This window comes from Rhododendron vialii, chromosome 12a (assembly GCF_030253575.1).
Source record: "Rhododendron vialii isolate Sample 1 chromosome 12a, ASM3025357v1".
NCBI lineage: Eukaryota > Viridiplantae > Streptophyta > Magnoliopsida > Ericales > Ericaceae > Rhododendron > Rhododendron vialii.
The window spans coordinates 3,819,258-3,838,866 of NC_080568.1; the positions used below are offsets into that span (position 1 = coordinate 3,819,258).

The 19,609-nt window shown below is 38.4% G+C and overlaps 2 protein-coding genes across 2 annotated transcripts in view; both read right to left on the reverse strand.

The window, feature by feature from the left end:
* Positions 1–19,609, reverse strand: part of LOC131311098 (disease resistance protein At4g27190-like) — a 47,652-nt gene that overhangs the window by 15,631 nt on the left and 12,412 nt on the right. The window lies entirely within an intron of this gene.
* LOC131309338 (disease resistance protein RFL1-like) lies at positions 3,066–7,490 on the reverse strand. Its single transcript, XM_058335999.1, has 2 exons — positions 7,348–7,490; positions 3,066–5,992 (listed from the first exon to the last, which is right to left on the reverse strand). The coding sequence occupies exons 1-2, from the start codon at positions 7,355–7,357 to the stop codon at positions 3,066–3,068; spliced, it is 2,937 nt and encodes a 978-aa protein (XP_058191982.1). The 5' UTR covers positions 7,358–7,490.

The window sequence follows — 19,609 nt, forward strand, 5'->3', positions numbered from 1 at the left end:
TGCAAATGCAGACAGAAAGAACCTAGAGTTCGGATTCAATCATCTTAACGGCGGATTTGCTGTAACCCGGTGCACACCTTCTGATGGGAGCAAATACTGTCTTTAGAAAAGCGTACTCCAACGCGACTCGAATGGTATCTTTTGTTTCCAGATTTTGAAGAGGCTATCCCATCACTTTCATCATATTGAAGACCGGATTTCTAACAAACACTGGATTACAATCTATTTGATACGATAATCCGAAGATAAATGCATTTCGATATCATATCAATCAATATCCGATCAACATGATTTTTGGCGTGGTCATTGTTCTCGATGAACTCTAAAAGGTGAATCAGTGAATGATTCCGTTCATGGTTGTGGACCCGGAAAGGACCCACAAGTGGTCCAAACTGGACCGAACTGGTTGGGATTCCATATGCCTTTCTCGAATGCAAACACATCTTATTGAACATCTGGAAATGGTGCGCGCCTTCCCACATTTAGGAGTTGTATATCGTCTAGGTTATAGTTGCTTCCTTCAGCATCATGTGCTCCACTTGTACCTTGATCAGAACTTGCATTGCTGCTAAATAATTGTGACCGAGGAACGCCTGGATACGATCGATTGTGCGATGTGCAGCACTTGCTTTTCCAATACAAAAGGAGGAACTGGGTACAAAAGATAACAGTGGCTAGCTGAACATATTCTGAGGACTTTTTGATAGTCCAACACGAAAAGATTCAACAGCAGCTTCCCGTTCAGAAGTGCATGTGCGCATTTGTATGAAAATCATACGCACAATGCCAAATCTTTGATAACTGATAATTAAGTAGGTACATAATAATGTGAAGATGGATGCAGATTCTGTTTATGTTCTAACTCCTGAGTTCGATTTTTCTTAGATACAACAGAAGTCAATAAACATTGACATGAAGGTGTACAAATTAAACATGCTTAGGCAATAGGCATATTTAGAACTAATAATGAAATTTTAAACCTTCAACTTTGGATTCGGTCCCCTTTTTATTTACCATAGAAGATAGAGATATAGATCAGCTTGTTATTTGTACTCATCAGCTTTAGTATATACCCTAAATCCATCTAAAGGCCATCTACTATACGGGCTTCTGTTTGGGCCTATCGATAGTCTATGGGTACATAAATTTACATATACTACATACATGCGCATTTTAGATCTGTTTCGGCCCTACAAAAATGATTCGAGCCGCACATTTTGTTCAAAATAGTTTGTTTAATTACAGTCCTTGAAAAAAATCAACTCGACGTCGATAAAGACTTTTATGAAACATCCAACTTTGCTTTAGACTTCATGGCTGGATTTTGTAGCAAAAGTGGATGTTTCGTAAGCTTCTTTACCGATATCGAATGGAGTTAATTTTTTGCAGGGATCGTAAACAAACTATTTTAAACACAATGAGCGGCTCGGATCATTTTTGTAGGATTCGAGACAGGTCTGAAGTGCATATGTATGCGATGTATGTACCTATAGCAGCGAGATGTATGTGCATATGTACGCGATATCATGTATGTACATAATCATTTTAATTTGTTGGGCCCGAGGCAAGAGGCGCGAGGCGAGAATTGAGTCACCAATTTCGCATAGAGAAGAAACTAAAATGTCAAAATCAACAAAAGACAAGCATCCAACATTTGAAACTAAAATTAAAGTGGGCCGATTAATGAGAGGAGTCAGGAGAGAAATGATCGAAGGGCTCGTTGAAGTTTTCAATGAGAGAAAATAATTAGAGACCCTTTTGTTTTGTTTCAGATCGATGACCAAAAGGTAATAATTTTAACCTAGACAAATCGAATTTGAAAGAAGTCACCTAGCCTTTTCGTGCCTTTTCGCCAATTGGTTGCCTCTTGCGCCTATGCTGTGTCTTATTAATTAATGTCACCTCGCATAGGGTCATACAAGGCGATGGCCGGCGGTACAACTCGCCTCGCCTTGCGCCTAGACGTGCCACTGACAACTATGAATAGCATTAGCAAATAATGGCTTACAATGAGTCCTACCATAAGTGAACGTTGGTTCATAACACCAAAGATCTCGTACGAAGTGCTAGAATGGCTCATCTAAAGGAGAGGACAGTTTATGGGGTTTATAAAAATCACATAAGTCAAATTGAGGGCCTTTCCTAAAATGCAAACCAGATAGCTCTTAAAACCAAATTTAACTAGCTTAATTTACAAAGACATATTATGTTGGATTATTTTACTAAAAACTGCAAGCAAATATAAATGCCTCCTTGGAAAACATACGGTTTTAACACTAAAAAAAAAGAGGCAAGCAAGTATTCGAAAAGTCAGAAAAAAAAAATCATCACATATCTTTGAGATGATCCATATCGAATTAAGCTGATTTTTTACGAGCCTACTCAATTTTTTTATAAACATTATTGAACGGCTTGGATCATCCATACCAGACCCGAAGTGGGTCCTATGTGCCCGTTGGTTCCATCGGTATGGGGGTAATTGGTACCCTTAGGATCATCGGAAGCTTGCTTTGATGTAAAGTACTGCGGTCTGCAGAATGCAAATTAAGAAAAAAATACCAAGGAAAGAGAACAAGCACAAGGATATCGCAGGGAAGAGAACATAGCTGGAACCATACAAATATGGAAAAGCTGATTACATAGTACGAACATGTTTTTTTATTTTTGGTAAATTAATATCCATTGGAAACCAAATGAACATACAAGCTATACGAAGGGGCATACCCTAACAAAAAAGCTGATAATATAGTACAAATATGTTACATGAGATACTTACGAATCACTTGGCCTCAGCGGTGCATTTTTTTTACAGTTGGAAGACCATACTCTGCATTGGAAGCCTGTAATTTTTTCCGGATTAACAATTGGCTTATTTTATTGTTGGTGAACCTCTATTTCCGATTTGGCCCTACAAGAAAAATCAAAACAGTAGAAAAATATGGACTGAACGTGAAAAAATTCAGAAAAGACAAAAATAAGCCAAAAATATTATTTGACTAATTTTTGTCGTAATATAAACTTTTTTTTTTTTTAGTTTATCGACATAACTGCTTACTTTTTCAAATTCAGGGCCACTCAAAAAGTTGTAATTTGGCGGCATGGTTGTTCCACTCTAATGCATCCCACCACTCTTGATCATTGCATCTAATTCCCTTCAAATTAGGAGCGCTATTAGTGTCAAAGGGGAGTTTCCTCAGCTTCGGAGTTCTATTCAATATTGTCACATCATCCAGTGATTGCCAACACGTGGGAACACCTTCAAAAAGGTTGACAAATTCAGGCAGATTACCGAGGTACAAATAAGACAATTTGGGTAGAGCCTCATAGTCCACCTTTTCACCCCCTGGAATCATCCCCTTGAGTTCTCGGCAGTGGACGACAGTCAAGTGTTTCAAGTTGGACATTTGTTGAAGCATGAATCCACTTAAGAAGAGGTGCTCAATTTGTGGACAACCCCATACGCTCAATTCTGTTAGATTTGTAAAGCTGTTCACATTTAACAGTGGTGGTGGTGGTGATGATGATTGTCCCTCCATCTCCAAACAAAGAATGGACTTCAAATTCGATAGTTTGTCCGGAATCAAAACTTCTAAATTAGAAAAAGCACTCATTTCAAGCCCATTTCTATTGACTATTGATTCGAGTGCAACACATTCTTCAATCCGGCAAAATCTTAACTCATCTGTGTTTTGCGTGCCCAATTTTGATAGAACTTTGAGTTTTCCATGCCTGCTTAATAGAAACCCATTTGAACGGTTAAGTACATCCTCTATGGCTGGGGGAAGGCCACTATCCCTTTCTTCTCCTCCTCCTTCATAACCTAGGAACCCCTTACACTTCTTACTCCAATGAAGTAACCAAGGATAATGTTCGTATAATTGGTGTGGACATTTCCCAGCTAAGAATACGAACTGCGTCAGTCTTCTCTCTTTCCATGGTATGCTATTTTGCAAAAAGTGTTGCAAATTACCTACAATGTGGAAGTCAAATACAAGAGAAGAAAGTGAACCCAAGTTGCTCAGTTCTTTCGCAATAATTTCTATACGTTCATCGCTCAGTCGAGTTGTAAGTTCAATTACTTCAATACGAGGAATCCCACATATCATCCCAACAGGAAGGATTAACTCTTCACTTTGCATTTCCATATGGAATACGTGAGATGGTCCAACATAAAGCACTTCCAGCTCCTTGAGTGCGCTTATCTCTTTGGGGAGAGCCTCCAAATATTTGCAATCTAAAAGGACTAGTTCTCGAAGACCGCCCAATTTGGATATTGAAGTTGGCAACAATTTAATACGGGTGTGTGACAGATCTAACACTCGGAGGCTGGGCATGTTATTAAAGAATGTTTCTGGAATCACCTCTAAATTATTGTTTCCTTGAAGCAACAAGGTCAAAAGCTCCGGGCAGTCTGGCGATTCTGGCAACCTGTGCAAGTCATGATTCATAAAGGATATTCGTGTTGCATTTTTCCATTCCACCTCCTCTGGAATCATCTCTGAAGAAATTCCAGCTCTCACCAGATGTGTGGGTTCCTCTCCTTGCAGGGAAGTCATTGCCAATACCAAGTCTCGAACAACATCGTGCATCATCACAAAGTCATCTTCGACGCATTTTTCCAGCAAAGATGCATCTATAAGAGCTTGCAATATAGCTTCTCCCTCATCAAGTGCCTGTGCCAAAGTAAGTTTACCAGAAAAAATCCTTTCTGATTTCCAATAGCCTATCAATCTTGATTTTTCGATGATGGAGTCTTCTGGATACAATCCACAGAACAAAAGACATTTCTTTTCGTCAATATTCTTTAACCTGTCATAGCTTATCTTCAGTACCTTGAACACGTTTTCATTCAAGTCTTCAATGACAGATGTAGCCGGTGACCTTAATTTTCTTAAGAAATTTCTCCATACATTCACATTTTCTTCTTTCTGTAGTGCACCGCATACGACTTTCAATGCTAGTGGCAAGCCACCACATTTTGTAACAATATCTTGGGCATACGGCTTGATGGTTGAAAGAGTTGCAACGTGACCCACTCCAGAGGAAAACATCTCCCACGCTTCTTCGTTTGACAAAATTGAAACGGGTACTTCAGCATCTGTTCCCATCTTCCGGCAAACTTCTTTTTTTCTGGTTGTCAAAACTACTTTACAACCATTTTGTTGATTGGCATTGGGAAACCCTACAACACTTAAATCCACCTCATCCCAAACATCGTCTAAAAGCAAAAGGTACTTCTTGCCTTCAAGTCTCTTAAATATTAACTTCCTTGCAACTGTATGACCATTAGACTCGTTAGCATTTATTGCTATTTGTAACCGCCTCCCAACCTCATTTTGTAGCTTTGTAATGCTCCAATTGTTTGAGACAGTCACCCATATGACAAAATCAAAACATGTTTTGACTTCTTGCGAATTGTTCAAGAGATTCAAAATTGTAGTCTTGCCTACTCCTCCCATTCCCCAAATACCAATCTTTTGAGTGCTCTCATCTCGAAGTATATTCAGTACCATATCCAGTGTATCATGTGCAGAACTTGACAGTGTCGAAGCGGGATCTGGCATCCTCTCAACTCTAGCCGGTGGTGAATCAACGAGAAAGCCATTTTCAAACTTGGACTTTTCTATGAGTAGGTCAATGTCATTGATCATATGTACCATTCGCTCACCAAGCTTTATACGCGCAAAAATGTCTGGACATAATCCCCCAACACATTTCTTCTCAACATTGAACTCTTGTTTTATGGTCTCAACATTATTTTCCATTTCTACCACCTTTTTTCTCCAATCATCGCATTCTTTGGTTGGAATTTTTTGCAGCTCGAATTCGATTTGGTCAACAATATCTTGTTTCTTAATACCTAACTCATATGCTTTGTTAAGGAGAGCTTCCCAATTGATTGTCAATTTTCTAGCATAATTGATGCGTCTAGCAATGGGAGCCCATAAGCACCTCCCAATTTCACAGACAGGTTGGATGAAAGCTGCAGCAACTAAATGGTCTGATCATACATTTTTCAGTAGATAGTAATAAAAAGGTCTTGGCCTCCATAACTCAAACTTGATTTGGCCAAGCTCTATGACACGGAAAAAATTGATTTCAAAACAATCTCATCTACCGGTGCAGTAAATGCTTTTCTTTAGTGGTCCTATTTGTGTACTACTGACTTAATAATGCATCACCAAAAAAAAAAGTACAAATATAACCAATACTTCATTGAGCGAAGTTGCTTTGTCAAAAAATAAAAAAAGACAAAATAAAACGTACCCAAAAAAACAAAGAAAATAAGAGGACACCAGATTGTTCAATCTCCTTATAGTTCTTCCATATACTATATAGTTTCTCTTACTTCATTATCCATTTCAAAATGATTTGGGCAATTAAGTCCATTTTAAACATTTCTAGCTACTTCTTTACACATATTAAACATTTTTCAAAATTTTGAAGCTGGGTTTGGTTGGCTCTTGGGATTCTACGGCACAAGTTTTTAAAAAAGGAAAGGAATTTTTTTAATCTCGCAGCTATAACAACCATATGTTTTTCAACTTCTACTAAAATCTGAAATCTAAAATATGTAGCAGAATCTAAAGCTAGAGTCTAAAATCTATATCGATAGCTATCGCAAACATGCCCAAAGCTAGGTTTAGATGGCTTTTGGGATTCTTCAACACAAATTCTTAAAAAAAGAATGAAATTCTCATAAGCTCGTAGCTTCAACAAACATGTTTTTCAATTTCAACAGCTAGGCAATGGTTCTCCAGCGGCTGTTGATAAGATTTTTTAATGCATTTAGTTTTGGAGAAATGTGTTGAAGGTTTGCAATCCTGTGTTGCACACTTTTTTTTAATACAACGTTAATGCATTCTGAAATGATATCAAATGGTATCCCGATAAATGTGATTTTTGACGTGATCGATGTTCTCGGTGATTTCTAGAAAGTGATCGATTCTAATTATTCTAATGGGACCGGGAAGAGCCCACAAAAAGCCAAAACTGGACGAGACTTGAGGGAGTCTCACCAGACGGAATCTGAGTCCATATACGGGACGGTGTTTAGCGGTCTATAAAATTGCCCTTTGTAGCCTCTATAATGAGCCCCTTTCGGGGCCTCCAATCTCAGCCGTTAGTGGCCAAAACAATTCGGCTTGTTTACTGCCCTTAGTGGCCACGAGATTTCAAAACTCTCTTTGAGTGTTGTGAGTATTTTTCAAGTGCTATGGCCTTCTTTATTAATGGTTGGACTTTTGATCTTAGAAACTAGTATATGAATAACTGAAAAAATTTTGGTTGGCCCAATCTATATAGATTAAGAAACACACATAATTCATATGAAATATGTAAAATTACCTTCAGCCATGAGAGATAATTGAAGAACTCTCGATCGAGAGGCCAAAAATCAGATGATCCTCAACTTTTTCCTTCTAGTAGTAAAGTAGTACTTCAATTATAGAGAGGGATGGAGAAGCACAAACGTTGCGATACTGGGAGAACCTGTATATTAATTCAGATTAGTTCATTTTGAAATTCAAGGATAATAACAGATAACAATGACTGTTATTAATTAGTATGGTATACAACGAGAACTTGCCATCGTATTGACATAGTAAGCCAAAGTACAAGTATTGATACAGGAGACTAATTTTTACACCCAGCCCGTTTTAATCAACCCAAGGTGACAGAATTATATTTATCTTGAAGAGCTGTATGATTTCCATGTCTTCCTTTCCGAAAGCGTATTCTCAAAGTCGGATGATAGTGGTGAGTTTGAGAGAGTTCAAAGCCGTCTAGTACTAGTGATGACCGACTTCCATGTAATGCTTTAGAGTTTGTTCTAAATTGAGGCATTTCGTACTTACTTCAAGTTTTTAAAGTGGTTGTTGAGACAACCTTTTTAAGGTTCAAATATAATCTGCAATATTTACGAAGGAACAAAAGTTCATACGAATTTTTATATTTTGACCACAAAAATCTTAAAACACGAACCGCAAAATTCATATGTTGATCGAGCTATAAATATTCATATTGTGAACCACCACAAAAATTCATTAAATGAGCCACAAAATAATTCAAGGGGCGTACGATACACTTGAAACAAGCGGCGCATAAGAGTAAATCAAATGGTAATGCTTGTATCTTGAGATAAAATCAAAATTGATACCCGTTATGAAAATCTATTCTTTTTTCAAGATAAATGCGGTCCACAAATATTAAATCACTGTTACCGACCAACTTTATTTTAGTATTGCTAATGTCCTTGACAAGCTCAAAAGATAAAAGGGTAAATTACATTAAACCACTGTAAAGAATAATTGACTTTCAGTTTATCCATTTAATGTCTAAAAATCAACACTTAACGTGCTCAAAGTATCCATCTGACGAAAATAAACTCCTTCCATTGGCAAAACGTGAATATTTTGAATGGAACTTGTCGCGTAAGCAAAACATGTTATGATTAACAAGATCTTATGACAAAATTACTCTTCATCTAAGGTTAATTCCCAAAACTAGAACCTATTGTTGAGATTAGTCATGGGGAGGCTTGCGATCCCAGGATAGGATGTGTTTGGGTATGGAATAGCTTCTGTTTGACTATAGCAACTTGATTTGGTTTTTGATGAGGTACTTTTAGAGAGGTTAAGAGTGAAGGTTAACGTGAAAAAAAAAACGTTGGGCTCATATATGATTGTTGGGAAGAGGGTAAGTTGTGATTTTCCATTGATGCCATCGCTGAAATCAGTATTTCTATAGTTTAAGGGCGTTAGTTGTTAAGTTTTATGTTGTGTTTGGATGACAACTTTTGTAAATTTGAAAAGAATTTTGGGGGTAATGATGGAGAGAGAAAGTAGGATAATAATTGGAGATATGAGTAATGAGTGAAGATATATAGAGAGTGAAATAATTGAAGATAATGAGAATAATGATTGAAAGTATGGGTAATGAGTATTTTTTTAGTCCAGATTATCCAAAAACAAACTATTCCAATCCAATTCTTAAAGTGGAGACGGGAACAGCCCATAAAAGGCCCGACCTAGACGGTTTATGGAGACCATCCAATTCCTTTGACTGAAATATTTATAACACAATAAAATTTCAAATTGCCAACAATTAATCTAGCGCGCTAATCGAAACTACACAGATTATTCCAAGCTCCGAGAGCAATGATTTAGAGAACTTTTCATCATTGCAGATCGATGCCCTTTAGGCTTTAACTCTTCCTATTTTGGTTCATTCCTGTAATTCAAGAAACCCAAGTCTCTACTTCGATGTTTAGGTCATGATGCATGTAAAAACTGTTGGGCATAAAGTTAATATGATTGGATTCGAAGACTTTGAGGTGTTTCTAAAGACACTCTCTTTAGAATGTAATTTGCCCCCACTCTATAGAGTTTGATGTTGGGTCAGATACAAATTCGTCCCCAGGATACAACAAGGCCTTTGGATGAAGCATTGCAACTGACGATATTGAAAGACTTTTCAAGAAATCCTTCCTTTAGTGTAACTATTGTGAGAGAGAAAACGAAATTTTGATGTATACAAAATCGTTGGGGTGCAAGACTTTACACCAAAAGAACCACACAATTGATCTTCTAATATGATCGATGAACTGCGTAGTGTCTACGAAATGTATAATCAAACATGAAATAATAGTATGTCTCAATCATCCCGGCCCCAATTATTTGGTTATACTAAACTATATTTATCCAAAACCACCATATATAAAAGACCAAGTCGGTTCAAATTGATGGCTTGCCAATTTTTTCAATTTTACCCCCCGATTGGTAGGGTTGATCCATTGGGTATTTTCGTCTTTTTGCCTTTTTTGAGTATCAGCATGTTTTTTAGCCTGAAGTACGTGGTTCTATTGTGTCCAGCTCCACATATTGAAAAAGCTAATATACCCTAAATCGTTCTATAGGTGTCAATTTCACTTGCTTTTTGTGGATTCACATGTACCAAACGATTGTAGACTCATTTACGATCGAATCTATATTCGAATTTCAAACACATTTATGTTTGTATCGTCTTCCGCTTATATGCGCAGCAATCCACTTAGAAAGTACGTCTTTAGATCCTTTATCCACAATCTATATATATTCAAAGTACGAAGAACGGAAAAAAGCGTCTATCAACAGCATAGGCCCAAAATGCTACCAACACAACGTACGGACACACAACCAGTTACACAACGTGCTGACGTCAGCATGACGCCATAAAAAACGACGTCGTTTCACTAAGAAGGAAAAAAGACCCTGCTTCCTCCATTTCTTCTCTTTCCCATCTGTCTTCGACAAATCATCAAACACCTTCGAGACAAAAATTACCCATCCCACCGATTCATCTCAAGATTTACAGCAATCCCAAAATCCCTTTTGCCTTCGTTCTCTGTACTAAAGGTATGTGTTTGTGTGTGATTTTTGTGGGTTTGTTTGGATTCGGGTGAGATCTGTGTGGTTTGGATATGAATTTGTGGGTTTTATGGCAGGGACGAAGGAGTAGAGAGAGAGAGGGAGTTAAAACGATGGCGCTTAAGGTAGATCACAACTACACTATTTGTTCAAGAGCGTGCTGATCGGGGATAGTGGGGTTGGGAAATCCAACATTTTCTGTAATGAGTTCTGCTTGGAGTCCAAATCCACTCTCGGAGTTGAGTTTGCTACCAGAACTCTTCAGGTGAACTCTCTACACTCTGTGATTCGCCGGTGGTGGTGGGGAGTGGAATCGTGGTTGCCGACGCCGGTGGTGGTGGGGGAGCCCCCCTCTCTCTCCCTCGCCTCTGTATTTTGATTGTGAAAGTGGGGAGGGGATGGGGAAGGGGAAAATCGGCGACATTTTGCTCGTGTTGTTTTTTTTTATTTTTAAGTGAAACGGCGTCGTTTCTGCTGACGTCAGCATGTTGTGTAACTGATTGTGTGTCCGTACGTTGTGTTTGTAGCATTTTTGTTGATGGATAGATGCTGGCATAGTGGCGTCGAGATCTTTTCACTGTTCATTGATAATCTACCAAAAGATACTCGGAAGATATGGATCTACAACTTATTCTCCAGATTCGGAAAAATTAGGGATCTTCACATCCCTAACAAGACAAGCAAAATCATAGGTCAGCAATTTGGCTTCGTCATATTTGGGAACAGAAATGAAGCTATCAAAGCGGCTGAGGAAATCAATGGTTCATGGGTTTGGGGTCACAAACTCGTGGTGAATCTTGCCAGATTTCAAAGACAGAAACAACACCAGTCGAATTGGCAGCTACAACGTAACGTTGTACTCAAGTGAGGTGCTTTTGAAAAATCCAGTCACACGCATGGAAGGGAAAAAGGAAATGGGAGGCGAAATGTTGATTGGGAAGGGGGGAATCGAAGGAATCATAAATTGAAGCAGAGGCAAGATATGAGTAGGGGTAATCGGTTTAATTGGGATAAGGGTAACTGGAGAAATCAAGAGATGAAGCAACGGCAAGGTGTGGGTAATAGGAGTACTGGTGGTAATCAAAATCCTAAAGAGGTATAGATCCGGAGGAAGAAAAATGTGACGAGGCCGCAGAGTAATACTCTGAACCGTCTCCCTCCTAACCAGATTCATCATGACAGAAAAGCTTTCTGGGCAAAGAAAATCATGTCCATTAAAGCGCAAGAAGTGGGTAATGAATGGCTTCACCGGAGTGCCGTAGCCAAATTGTCTTCAACCAGGCCTATTGTCCTTATCCAAGACTATCTTAGAAACCTCGGGCATGCCCATGTTCTAGTTCGTACAATGGGTGGCGATATGGTGGTGCTAACTTTTTTAGATATTGCTGAAAGAGACTCAATGTTCAATGGGGGAAGATGGCTTGGCTGAGGGAATGGTTTGTCGAATCACACAAATGGGAAGATGCAAAGAATAACCCCGTATCAAGATTGATTTGGCTAAATTGTTATGGCATTCCTCTACATCTTTGGAATGCCCAAACATTTCTAAGTATTGGGAAGCTCTGGGGGGAGGTGGTCCTCATTGTTGAGGACACACTCAAAGACTTGTCTTTCTCTGTGGGTAAGGTCCTCATCTCCACCAGAGAAATGGACCTGATAAATCAATTAGTGGAGATTAATAACTTCGGCAGTGTGTCCCAAATAAGAGCAAGTTTATCAGCATAGTTAAACAACCTTTAAAGCTATTTTAGCTAACTAAAGTGATAAATTTCCATCTGCACCAGCATAGGTAAACAGCAAGCTATAGTCCATTTCTCTACAGTGGTTCGCTTAATCTACCTAACCACTGTTTAGAAGGTACCCATTATTTTAATGTTTCATCTCTCTCTCTCTCTCTCTCTTCTACGGAATCCGCCCCTTCTCCTCCATTGCTTCCACCTCCGCAAACGCCACTGTCATCCCGGCATCACAATAATTAACGAAGCATAAGAGAAGGGAAAGAGGCAATGGAAGCCAAGATGGGGCAACTTCTTCAACTCAGTCGCCGCCTTCTTTGGCGGCGGAGACTTACCCTGGTCCAATCGCGATACCAGCTCTGGCTGTGAGAGGGAAGTTGCAAAGGTTGGGAGTTGCAGAGGTTGTGAAGGATGTCTCAGATGAACACAACAGTGAAAGCATTATGCAGTTATCATGGGCCCTTCGGCCCTTCCGATTAATGTGATACCATCTCTTTCGATTTGTAGAAATTGTTCAATTTGTTGCTTGAACTCAATTAACTCCTTCCCGAGGACTACACTTGTGGGATTCTAATTCTTCGGTGAATTTATGAGAGAGAGAGAGAGAGGGGGGGGGTTTGGGAGACTGGTTGAAGGAGGGCTGGAGAATGGGGCTCGGATTGTGCTAGCTTCAAACCCAAAAATGGAATGAGGAAGAAGAACAAAAGAAAAGGAAAAATGAAGAAAAATAATATTTTAATAGATAATAGGTAAAATAGATAGTGTTAGTGTAGTTATGAAAGAAAAAGTTGATAGTTAAATTAGAATAGTAAACTATTCACCATATAATTTACCTAAGTATTGGTGTACTTGCTCTAAGAGTCATGGAAGAACGGACGGTGGTCAATACGATACTCCGTACTGATTGTGCTTGCCCTGGATGTCGCATAGAAGATTCATCACTAAAACCATCATCTGAAGAGTCAAAAGAGAATCAGAACAGGGAGAACGAAGATGAGGTGGATGACGATGCAGACTGGGTTGAAGAGGTGGCTGAAACTGAAGGAAACAACGTGGATAGCTTGCCAGATGTCAATGCAACTTGTGCAGCCCACCCCTTGCCAGATGTAAATGCAACTGATGTGGCTCATGATGCTGGGAAGGTAAATCTTGAAAGCATGCAGTTGGCTTTATTTAAAGATAACAATAAAGTGTTGGAAGCTATTCGGTGCTCGAGGTCATTACAACAGTCATGCATTCCCGAGGCAAGCGGAGCAGTCTTTTCAGGCGTGGAGGTTAATCCAACTCAGACATCATTTTTAAATTTGGGGGTGGGCCTGGTGGGTCACCAAGTTAGCTTTGAATTACCATTGGTTCATTCCCGCCCCCCTTCACCCATACCCATCCAACCACATGTGCAGTCGAGCTTATGCCTGGTTCCATACAATAAAAACCTTCATCACCAAAATAAAGCCGAGAAAGTAGTGTTGTCTAACAAACCTCCAGTGAATGTCGACCTTTCAAAGGAGGCAAAGAAAGCCAAAAGAAAAGTGAAATCTGTTGAGGATATTCTGGGAATTCCAAAAGCAACTGGAACTAGGAAAGGTGGTCGAAGAAGAAAACAAAAATGTGTGGTTTTTCGTTCTGCTTTGGCTGCTGCTGCACTTTCGGTTTCAACCGAAGGGATCAATAACAGGAACAGAATTCTGCTCAATGAATCACAGGCCGTGCGGACGGTTACAAAAATCATGGGAACAGATTATTTCGGCAACGATGAAGAGGTCATCAGTAGCATTATGGTCACGGATGAGGAAGAGTTATTAAGAGCTGCTCTTGCAGTTCACCAAACCGCTTAGTATCTATTGTGAACTGAACTTCATGTTGCTGGGATGGTGGCGGGGTATGGCGGTGTGGGATGGTGTTGATTTTGCAGGTGGGCGGCATCAAGTTTGGCGGTCTGGGAGGGTTCGGTGTTGGCAGTTTGGCGGTGGAGCACGGCGGTGGTTGTCGCTGGTGTTGGAGGCTGGATGTTTTGTGTGGATCGATGGGATTCGGTTGGGCTCCAGTGGAGGTGGCGGTTGGTAGTGGGCTGTGGTGATGGTAGTTTTGATCCATCCTTGAGGCAACAACAGGCTGGTTCCCCGGGTTTCGGTGGCGGTTTCGGACTATCTTGGCTTGAGTCTTGGGTCAGCGGCTTGGCAGCGGATGAAGGCGGCGTCTTGGGTTTGCTTCTGTTTGGGGGCTGTTTAGGCTAGCCTATGTTGTCTATGGATTGGTTTTTATTATGTTCGGGTTGGCCTATATTATCTATAGGCTGGTTCTTTGGGCTTGGGCCTTGCTTTTTAGGCTTTTAATTGGGTCTTGTTTTGGACTTGATAATTGTATTTGGGTTACAGGATTTTTGTGGGTTTTTATGTTATATTTCTACTTGTACAGACTCTTCAGGTGTTTTGGGCTAGGCCCACTGGATATTTTCTTTGTTGGTCCCTTGCCAACAAGGATTTCTCTTTTTTGTACTCTTCCTTCTCTTCTTTTTAATAAAATTCTTTTTCGCCGTTCAAAAAAAAAAGAAGTACGAAGAACGTATATCAGTCTCCATTCTCCGTGAAAATCTAAGGAAAAAAATTTATCATTTGAGCAAAAATGGTACCTTGAGCGAAAATACCACGTGAGCAAAATTAGTGATAGTAACTTATTTACCCAAAAGAGTGATAATAATTTGGTTGGACAAAAAAGGGTGATGGTATTTTAAAAAAGCAAACAAAAAAAGTACTCTATCTTTGTTTTTTTCCCCAGGCGCGCTCCTCTCGATAGCCAAAATACAACTCCATTGACAAGGATCCAGTCTCTTTGCAATTAACTACAGAGAAGGGTGTACAATCCAATCTAAATTGTTCATGCATATTGATAATTAATTATTCAGATTTGTTGAATCTTTTACCGGTAAAAGTACGTTATTATTGGTACGTAAAAGATTCAAAATAAATCTGGACTATTGAAAATACTAACTGGCGATTGTGATCACTTGGACTGCACCTCTATAGTCCAAATCTGGACCGCAGTCACTAGTCAAGCCAGATTCCTTTGAAAATACAGCAAACATAAGGAGTATACCGAAGCAAATAATGTATCTTCAACGCTTTTTGGCCATCTAATCGGTCAAATATATAGAGGTTTTGCAATTTGTGGACTTTCTTAACATACTAGATTTTTCCCTTTCATTTTTAACTACATCAACTAAAACTATAATTAGGTGTCCAGTCTAAATTGTGCACACCTTGATTAATTCAGTGCCCTAAAAATAACTGGTCAAACTTTTAGTAGCCCCAAAGGCTAATAACATGTTTGTGGTTTCGAATTTGAGACTTTAGGAATGGGTAAACTCTAAGCTCTAGGACTTAACCGCCAGACCAACTTCTTGAGTCTGAATTGTGACCGGTGGAAAAACTGCGAGTCCCACCACAGGTTTCTAAACTTTTCCACCAACAAATTAAGTGAAGGTATTCTTCACCCTCATTATTTAGTAAGGTGAACAAATTTGCAGTACTCCTTCTTGGGTTTAACAATATCTCAAAAATAAAACTAAAAAGTTTCAAAACATCTACAGATCAAGCTTGAAAATTTTCGCATACAGAGATAGAGAAAAAAAAAGAGAGAAAATTTAGAAGTATGGATTTGCAACTTCTCACCAGAACGTAGCTTACTTGTCACCGGAGTTCGGATCTTAGGACAAAGATAGGAGCATGGAATTTTAATCACACCACAACTCAGAGTATATGGAGAGAGAGAGAGAGAGAGATTAGAAAACAAACTCATAAGCGCTGGTGCGTTTAGTCAACAAGGATAGGAGTATTCTACAATCGCACTTATTGGTTAGCGGTTAGTTAGGAAGAATTTTTCAGTGCCGGATGGGTACCACGTGAAAGAAAACAAACTCATTGCGTTTTTTGGATGGCTTGAATTTGGAGAAAAAAAAAGGAAAGAGAGAGTATTGGGGTGAGAAGATAGAGGATTTCAATCCGAGCCGTTCAAAAGTGTATCGGACGACTCGGATGTATCGAACGGGTATCATGTGGGATATACCTGCTCAGGACTGAAAAATTTCTCGTTAGTTACAATGTATGTGTCGGAAAGTAAACGTACGTAGTTGTAATAGGTATTTTATTTTTATTTTTTAAATTTCTACAGTGATATCATTGGCTATTTAGGTCAATATATCTCAGATCTACTAAATGAGCACGTCTAGGTAGGACCCACACTTACTATATGCACAAGTACGCGTATATAAATAGGAGTGTAGTTATAGATGTATTCATTCCGTTTCGGCCTTATCATATTCAATTGCCAACGCGGCGATGACCAAATGATCTATATATATATATATATATATATATATATATATATATTGTAAGCTCTAATTAAAAAAAGTTACTTATTTATGTTATTTATTTGGGTACAGAGCCAGCTCTGTACCTATTTACTCAAAATCAATATATTTGTAATAAAAGAATTTAGTCTGGTAAGCCAAGGCATAATGTGAAATTACTTTAATGCCGTTCAAACTTTTCATTTTCATTTTGCCCTTTCAATTGTTGGTGTTTGGGCAGCTTTGGTATTTGACGTTACTTCTCTGTCCATACCTATACTCCAACCCAACACTTTTTATAATCATAATCCAACCAACAATTTCACCCTTTCTAATAATGAAATAATAATATAAAGCAGTACTAATTTCTCAATTTTTGTCCTTTCTGACAAGAACGGTTCTTTGAACGAATAAAAAACAAATGGTTTTGTATTTTACCCTTTCTTAATTAAAACAACTCTTCCAATGGGTACAAAAAATATTTCGATTTAAAATAAGAGAGAGTCAATAGCAAAATTGAGAGTTATAATAATTACATTAACGGCAAAGGCTGGTAATGTCTTATGGAAAATGCTAATTACCTCTGCCCTTAGCAGGAGGATAATAGGTAAAAAATGTATTAATATCCGTAAAAAGTTATTGATATGTATGAAAGTATATTAATATCCGAAAAATATGTATTGATATCCAAACTTATTTGAAGTTATTTGTGTAGGCGGAGGTTAGCAAAACCAATGTCTTATTGCTATTTTCCAGGATTGTATTTCGCTGGTTGAAAGAATCGAGTTTATGAAGTGAAATTATTTCTATTGGTGACTGTTCTTATTTTTTCTAAAGCTGGTTATTGGGTTGGTTGCCAATTCTGTCAAATATATTTTTGAGCAATTAATTATACATTGTTGTGCTTCACCCGCGTTGAATAATTTTCCAACGATTTGGAATATACATTCACGTGATATTGGACAGTTAGCAAGGAATTGTTATTGGGAAGTGTTTTTCATAAAGAAGGAATTAATCTTGGTCAAGCTTTAAGACCAAGTCTTGATTGAAATATTTCAAACAATTCCTTGGACAGTTAGCAAGGAATATATTGTTATTGGGAAGTGGTTTTTATAAAGAAGGAATTAATCTTGGTCAATATTATTTAATATAATATTTCAATCAAGATTTTGTTTTGGTGTAAAAGTCGAGGAGCTCGGCTTACTTGCAAGACAAGTGGTTTGTGAAACTTTTGGTGTAAAAGCTGCAGCTGAAACGTAAAGACTTAATGATCTCCTGATTGTGCCCGATGACACAAAGATCAAAGAGGTAGGAGTGAGGACAGAAATAGGAGCAGAAGCAAACGGGGTAGGAAAAACAGTAGGAATGAGAACCAACGGAGTAGGAATGGGAGCCAATGGGGTATGAATAGTGGGAGACCGTAAAGTGAAAGCGACCACTCCCTCAAGGTAGGGATCACTCTCAAAGCGCTGCTTCCATCGAGGCACAACCACGTCAAGATGCTGGTCAAATACCCTATAATCCTTCCCCCTCATTGTCCACGCTTTATGGATAAAAGTATGGACATCTTCATCACGCAAAATGGAAGAGTGTAGGATATAAAATGCATGTTCCCAAATATAATCTTGTTTGAAACTTTCCTCATCTAACATTTTTTGCTCCAAAAAATCGTGCGGAAGAAATATTTCAAATCCTCAAGGTAGTCTCTCCAACTCCAACTCCAACTCCAACTCCTAATGAGTTGAATGTGAGATTGTATTTGCAGTTTGTCACATCCAATGATACCAACAAAATGAATTCTGTGATATCTTGGACTACACTAACTGTGACATCTGCTTATTCAATAGCAAGACACTTATCATTCACAAATTGACGATTTTACACTCAAACATTGAAAGAAGAGAAATGCTAAGTACAAAGAAAATGGACAAAGAATTGACCCTTAAAGTGTACATGAACGGCTCAGATGCACTGCACACTGAATCTGAGCCGTTCATGTATACTTTAAAAGTCAATTCTTTGCTTATTTTCTTTGTCCCTAGCACTCCTCTTGAAAGAAACTACTGATTTATGATCAGTTAGAAGTCACAAGCATTCTATTAATGAATCATATCCAATTTATGATCACTAAAGACCCAAAAGCAGTGGGCGCACAAGAAGTTATCTCGTCTTCTTGTTTTTTTTTAATCAAAGAAGCCAATCTCATTAAGTAACAAGTTTTTATTTTTATTTTTATTTTGAACATATTTTTTAAAAATTAACCACTTATAGACAACCCTTGCAAATTTAATGACACTAACAAACAGTCATAATCATCCTTCCTAATGATAGTTTTGTGAGCAGAGATCTACCCAATTTACACTAGGCTTTCGTGAATTTCCTATGCATTGACCAAACAAGGCCTAACCTAATTACATGAAGCTAGAACAAGTCCCCATTTCACCTGGGGTCATCGCCACTAAACAAGAGCGGTCTGAGATGACTACAATGCCATACTTTTCAACACCTGCACCACAAAAAGGGGAACCAAAAAAAAAATGGAAAATGTAATTACAAAACTAAATGCGAACACTAATGACTTCGGTATCCCCGGTCATTTTGGGGACACTATAACTTTTGGCATAACAAAAGGGAATGACTTCGGTGTTCCCGGTCATTTTGGGGATACCGTAACTTTTGGCATAACAAAATCATTATGAGCATAACCAAAACCCTTTATGAACATAACCAAAACCATTATGAGCGTAACAGAACCATAGCAAGGCATAACTTGTTAGTTATGCCTTGGTTGATTTTTTGGATATTCCTTGGTTATGTCTTGTTTGAGTTTTGTTATGCTTATAATAGGTTTTAGTTATGCTCATAATGATTAAATTATGTCAAAAATTACGGTGTCCCCAAAATGACTGGGGACACCATAGCATCATCCCAAACTATTATGAGCATAACCAAAACTCATTACAAGCATAACAAAACCATAACAAGACATTAACAAGGCATAACTTGTTTGTTATGCCTTGGATGGATTTGGTTATGCCTTGGTTGGTTTTTTGGATATTTCTTGGTTATGCCTTGTTTGGGTTTTGTTATGCTTGTAATGGGTTTTAGTTATGCTCATAATG